Here is a 6,292-nt window from a genome sequence, read left to right as displayed (position 1 = left end):
CTATTAAAACGCTTAGTCGCAATTGAGATGAAATGTTAATTTGCGACAGCACCGAAAACACCGTGAGCCGTTGCCTAGGTTTTATTTTTCCGTTTTTGTTGCATCAAAGGCCTATAGCCGGGACATCGCATGCAAGTTCATCTTCATCTCCCATGACCTGTCGCTGACAATTCATTTGGAATTCTACTGAGCCAAAGAAGGAACGCGTTTCCTCTGCCCGGGAGCATCTCGCTTTAGACATCGCCTTCAGCCATTAAATACATAGACGTTGAGTTGTGGTTTTCCGCTTGCGCTTGCCGCGTTCCTAGCTATTTTGTTAGCTAACTATGTTTGGTGGTTAAAATCTAGGAAATAAATTGAGCCATGTCTTTCTATCACACAGAGATGACCGGATCAAACGAGTTTAAGTTAAACCAGGCCCCAGAAGATGGGATATCTGCAGTCAAATTTAGTCCAAACACATCCCAGTTCTTGCTGGTTTCCTCCTGGGATACCTCCGTGCGCCTCTACGATGTCCCTGCGAACGCCATGAGGCTCAAATACCAGCATGCGGGGCCTGTTTTGGATTGTGCGTTTTATGTAAGTAGCATTCTTGGCAACATTTAAGTCTATTGTTTAAATAAAGTGTAATGTTTAGCCAAGCACCTATACACCAAATACTTGTTTTGTTCCTATACTTCTTTAGTTTACAGAACATGATGTGACCTTTTTTTATTTTTATTTTAGGATCCAACACATGCCTGGAGTGGAGGATTGGATCATCAGTTGAAAATGCATGACTTAAACACGGATGGAGGTAATCGTGTGCCTGATTTGAACATATTGGTAACATACAAAACATACCCGCTGGTACGGCGGAGAAATCACAGCTGCATTTGGCAATCTTAGGCATAACTTTTAGTTAGGTCTAAAACAAATGGATCTGTGAAGTACAGATCATTATCACTATATAGCCATATTTTTAAATTAACCTAACACTCCTCCGCTGTCATATTGCTAGCAGTTAGTTTGTAAGTACAATTTTATTAATCTTTTTAGGAAGCTATTTCATTATTATATAATTAAATTTGTATTCATTTTTGTATGGCCTGGCATCCACTATTTAAATATAAGAGTGTTTGGTAATTCATTTGATGAGCAGAACTTTTCCCCGTCCAACCTGTGTGGTGTTCTGCCTGTGTTCTCTTCCATGCTTTTGCATTGTGTATGTCTATTAAAGCTAGTAGTGCTGAAGCATAGATCACCTTTGTTGTGCAGGCTTTTTCGCTTCACTATTAATCTGTATAGCAAAGTGACATTTTAAGCTTTTTGTACCGGATCTTTCTAATTTCCGATTTCACTTTTTACAATAATAGCATAATGTTGGTGTATTTTTTTTCACGTTTTTTTTTTTTTTTATAGAGTCTGTGGTTGGAAGCCATGATGCCCCAATTCGTTGTGTGGAGTTTTGCCCAGAGGTGAATGTCATGGTGACGGGAAGCTGGGACCAGACGGTGAAGCTCTGGGACCCCCGCACCCCATGCAATGCTGGAACATTTTCTCAGCCAGATAAGGTACGTTGGTGGATGAAGATGATATGCGAGTTTGGCGTTTTTTTCCCCCCATTTACGTGTTTATTATTCAAGCAGTTCAAAGGATTCTTATGTAAATGAAAGATACTCTTGTGAAACCGATCAAAGATTATGGTTGCCATGCACAGGCTTGGGCGCCCTTAGTCTAAAATGTTTCACCTCGAAATCCCCAGTGTCTGTGATATCAGCTGCTCCAATAAACTTGCCTTTTGTGAAGAATTGTTTTTCTGTCTGAGATTTTGTTCGTACTTTAGAAGTGTATCTGGATACTCACCCAAAACCAATAGTTTTTTTTCCCAGAGACCTCACATGCGATTATAGTGCTTGCATTACAGCCTTTCTTCTCCGTATTTTCCACTAAGTTACTGCGTCAAGATGAAGCAGGAAAGCTCTCCTTTCCAGTAAATCAACAGAACACTTATATGCCTGTTCTTTCCCTTAAATATACTGGCCGGTTTGGAGGCATCATTACAGGCCCTGCACTCCATCTAAATGGCCGTTTTTTGGTTTTTTTGCACCCCATCACGACTGAATCTACTTCTGGCGAGACCTTTGTGCGGAGCAGAATAATTGCATTGTTTCTTGGTTTGATTTATGGATGTATGTGGCCAGTAAAATGCTGTGATGAATAGCTGACAGGATAGCGTGTAATAGACGGCCACTGGGAAGCCGCCTACCTATTGCTTTACGCTGCACGGGATGTCAGGATTTTTTCCTCTCTCTCTCCTCCTCTCATTTTTTTCATACTTCTGATAAATGTGTCCACCCAGTCGGCTGCGAGACACGCGGCTTCTGTGTGATTGATGAGACTGCTGGATAGAAAGACTACTTCCAATCCAGGTGTGACACCAGTTTGTAAAGAAGATTTAGGTTTGTGCAGCGCTGCTGGCGAGATTGTTTCATTAGGATTTTTCTTTTCCTTCGCGCGTGCTGTAGTTGCAGTATGTCTTGGTAATGGTGGCAGACGTTGCACCTGTGGCATTAGTATAAAGTGGTTACCCTTGCTGGCTTCATTTATTTTATTTTGTTTTTCCTCTAGAATTCATGGGCTGAAATCATTAAACAGAACATTTTTTTAAAATCTTAAATGTGCCTTCAGTGTTCTATGTCGTTACCATGTTCTCGGGCGTTCTCTACAAGGCTGTTGGATGGTACTTTACTGCGTTTTTATCAAGCGTTTCTGACATGACGCCATGAATTAAAGTTCCTGAACTTCTTGTAGAGTAGTCTATGTAGTTTTGATTTCTAAAGGTTATGATGTATAATCACTGCTCCAAGAACACAGTTTTCTTTCCGTCATATTTAATCGGCAAACAAAGAACATTTAAAAGTTGAGTTTGGTTAAGTTGAATACGGTGGTGGAAGCGATCTGTATGTGTGTGAAACAGTGTTCTGTTCAGTAAATACATTTGTACTGAATGATCTTTTTCCATTACCGTATTAAGTACAAGAGTTTGTGTGTGTGTGTGTGTGTGTGTGTGTGTATATGTATGTATATATATATATTCTTTTGCAACATTACACTTCTCACCACTTAGGATTATAGCAAAAAAAAAATATTCTTTCTTGTGCATCTGATAACTGCATGGTTCCTTTCCATGGGTGATTCTCCAGCATGCCCACATATGCATCTAGAGCTTAATGCACTGCAGGAGATGTTCACCTAAACACATCTTGCAGCGCATGACATACTCCCTCCAGCCCTGTCGGAGACTCGGGGGCTGTGGTCTGACCCCAGTCCCCATGTGTGGAAAGTGCTTCCATTCATTTCACTGACAGCCCTTTCTCTCACTGATTGGCTGCTTGAAGTTGCCAATCAGTGGCAAGAATGGGCAGAACACGGAGTGGCAGCAGCTGCTGCTCCAATACATCTTCTGTGTCGGGCAAGTGCTTTTATTTTATTTTTTTTGGAATAGTGCATATTAAAGTAGTACATGTAATGTGGAAATATTATTCTTAACATAAGTTCCTATATACATATATATATATATATATATATGTCTTCTGGTTTCTTTCTTTCTGTAAATTGCTTTTATAGCAGGTTCTTAGCATCTTTGTTGCGTCAGGAATGTGAACCGGTACATATTTTTCTCCTTCTGATAAAGGTATACACGCTGTCCGTCTCTGGAGACAGGCTGATTGTGGGAACAGCTGGTCGGAGGGTGCTTGTTTGGGACCTCCGGAACATGGGCTACGTGCAGCAGAGGCGAGAATCAAGTCTTAAGTACCAGACGCGATGCATCAGGGCCTTTCCCAACAAGCAGGTAATGTTGACAATTGCGGTAGAAATAGTGTTTTAATAACGTAGGCAGCTTGAAGCAGTGTGTATAGATACACATACACACCCTTTTTTCTGCACTGAAAATGTTTTCACATATCTTCATTATTAAATGTGAATTCATTTTTAAACACAGTAGTTTAAAAATGACACTTTCTGCTGTATCCTTTTAAAAAAAATAATAATACATGTCAGAGTCTAGATAATCATTCGTATTCGTATACTTTTGGACATGAGTATTTGGTAACTGCTGTTGTATTGAACTCTTCTGTTCTCACTTGCTCCAGGGCTATGTACTGAGCTCTATTGAAGGCAGGGTTGCTGTCGAGTATTTGGATCCAAGCTTGGAAGTTCAAAAGAAGAAATATGCTTTTAAGTGTCATCGTCTGAAAGAGAACAACATTGAACATATCTACCCTGTCAATGCTGTGTCCTTCCACAGTGTGCACAACACCTTTGCTACAGGTCAGTCTTTTCTTGATCTCCGATTGGAGAGCTTTTTCATTGCAGTGTTCAACTTTTCACTTCTCGTTATGGTATTGATAACTCAGAAGTTATATATATGTAGGTTTATCACCTTTGCCTTCCACTACACGTTATATATATATATATATATATAATTACACACACACGGTTTGACAAACCCCAGGCGTCGGGTTGCCATGGCAACTAGGAATCACTTCCTGGCGGTATGCTTGGTTACAGTGCAGCAACAGAAAGCGAATACTGCACACAGGTTTGCGGAAGTAAGAGTGAGAGGGGAGTACCGCATGTGTGTATAGTTAGTGTGCGTGCGCATGTATATTTGTATAGTGCATGATTATACTGTGTGTATAATGCCAGTCAGTGTGTTTGTGTGTATACATGTGTTGTGTGCACTACTGTATAGTTTGAGTGTATGTTGTTACCGTGTGTGAGTATGGTGTTAGTCTGTTACTGTATTGTGTAAGAGTGTGTGAACTTATGTTACAATTCAGCCATTTAATAATTATCAATAAACCAACTTAGATTTATTAAATTATTAGTAAATTATCAGTTTATCAAATGGATTAAGGTTTTCCCTAATGTTTTAATTGTTAAACCCATTATCATAATATATATATATTTACCAAATATTTAATGTATTGATCAATACTTTATTAAAAACATTTTCTACCGTGTTTTACATACATTTTGTGAGATCTCCTATCTTTAGAATGGGACACATTTCTTAATAATGATTGGGGAAGAACAAGTGGTTTCTACGTTTTTTGGCATGCTCCTAGATCCAAACCAAATCAGTCAACGCACACACGTAATGTATGATTTATTCAGTTGTCTTTTTTTTTTTTTACTCACGCAGGTGGCTCTGATGGTTTCGTTAATATCTGGGATCCCTTCAACAAGAAACGTCTCTGCCAGTTCCACCGCTACCCGACAAGTATTGCATCTCTGGCCTTCAGCAATGACGGCAGCACTTTGGCAATCGCTGCCTCCTACATGTATGAAATGGATGACATTGAGCACCCTGAAGATGCTATCTACATACGGCAAGTGACAGATGCTGAGACAAAGCCCAAGTGAGGCAGCTTCACCTGCCTCTCCTCCCCCAGCAACGGGGATTTATTAATTTTCCCTTGGTTCATGAATAGCGTTATTGATGTTAAGAGAAGATAACTATGGCTGACTGTAGGACTGGGGGAGATTTTATCGCATCCTCCCAAGCTTTCAATATCCGTCAGTTGATAGACGTCTGACAGATAAAATTATGCGCAGTTGTTTTATACAGAAGCGTGTCGACCTCCTCTGCATTTCTTGCCCTTCATTAGTTCACCTGAAGGACTTTGTATTTTTGACTTTTCTTTAAAATGCAGTTATGGAATTTACTATCAAGACTCCTTTTCATGATCCCTCATACCCAGTTATTTTTTTTTGTTTCCTTTTTTCCATGTCTTGTTTGTTTTTTTTGTAACCATTATTCATGTTCTATGAATGTAAAAAAATAAGTACGTTATAAGAAATATATTCAATTCTTGTCTTATTTGTACCCTGGTAAACATCAGTTTTTTTCCCCTCTCAAAATCCATTTCCATGCTGCAAAGATCCATGGTTCCAATGTAGTACAGTTTATCGGTAAACAGACATGTCCCACGACAAAACGCATCAAAACATCCTCTGAAAGATATGCGCAGTATTTGCGACGTACGTTCTCAGGCAGTATTGTACCAAGCAACTTTTTTGCAACCATTCAGCTAGCTTTGCGGGGATAAAGTGAACAAGCGGCCATTTTTTTTTCTCCTCCCTGGCTTCTGAAAGTGTTTGATTTGTATAAAAGTGATCACAAACAATGTTTTAAAAAAGAAATAAAGGTGAAGTTGGCTATTTTCCCAGTAGTTAATGCACATGTAGTCTTTTTATCTGAAATATCCCTGTTAGGCTACAAATACAATAAAATATATTCTAC

At 39.4% G+C, this 6,292-nt stretch overlaps 1 protein-coding gene across 1 annotated transcript; it reads left to right on the top strand.

Moving 5' to 3' along the window:
- Positions 1 to 384: 384 nt before the first annotated feature.
- Positions 385 to 5,412, top strand: BUB3 (BUB3 mitotic checkpoint protein). Its single transcript, XM_089486938.1, has 6 exons — positions 385 to 579; positions 727 to 796; positions 1,402 to 1,553; positions 3,677 to 3,835; positions 4,137 to 4,314; positions 5,192 to 5,412. The coding sequence occupies exons 1-6, from the start codon at positions 385 to 387 to the stop codon at positions 5,410 to 5,412; spliced, it is 975 nt and encodes a 324-aa protein (XP_089343064.1).
- The last annotated feature ends 880 nt before the right edge of the window (positions 5,413 to 6,292 follow it).

The sequence above is a fragment of the Sceloporus occidentalis genome, unplaced genomic scaffold, assembly GCF_023333645.1.
Source record: "Sceloporus occidentalis isolate IW3139 unplaced genomic scaffold, rSceOcc1.0.p SCAF_30, whole genome shotgun sequence".
Lineage (NCBI taxonomy): Eukaryota > Metazoa > Chordata > Lepidosauria > Squamata > Phrynosomatidae > Sceloporus > Sceloporus occidentalis.
The sequence above is the reverse complement of the archived record's forward strand: the minus strand, read 5'-3'. Positions and strand labels throughout refer to the sequence as shown.

Excerpts from the sequence above, each read along its gene's own strand:
- BUB3 (XM_089486938.1), top strand. The coding sequence starts at position 385 with ATGACCGGATCAAACGAGTTTAAGTTAAACCAGGCCCCAGAAGATGGG. Across the intron at positions 797-1,401 it reads TGACTTAAACACGGATGGAG|AGTCTGTGGTTGGAAGCCAT; the intron begins GTAATCGTGTGC and ends TTTTTTTTATAG. Across the intron at positions 3,836-4,136 it reads GGGCCTTTCCCAACAAGCAG|GGCTATGTACTGAGCTCTAT; the intron begins GTAATGTTGACA and ends CACTTGCTCCAG.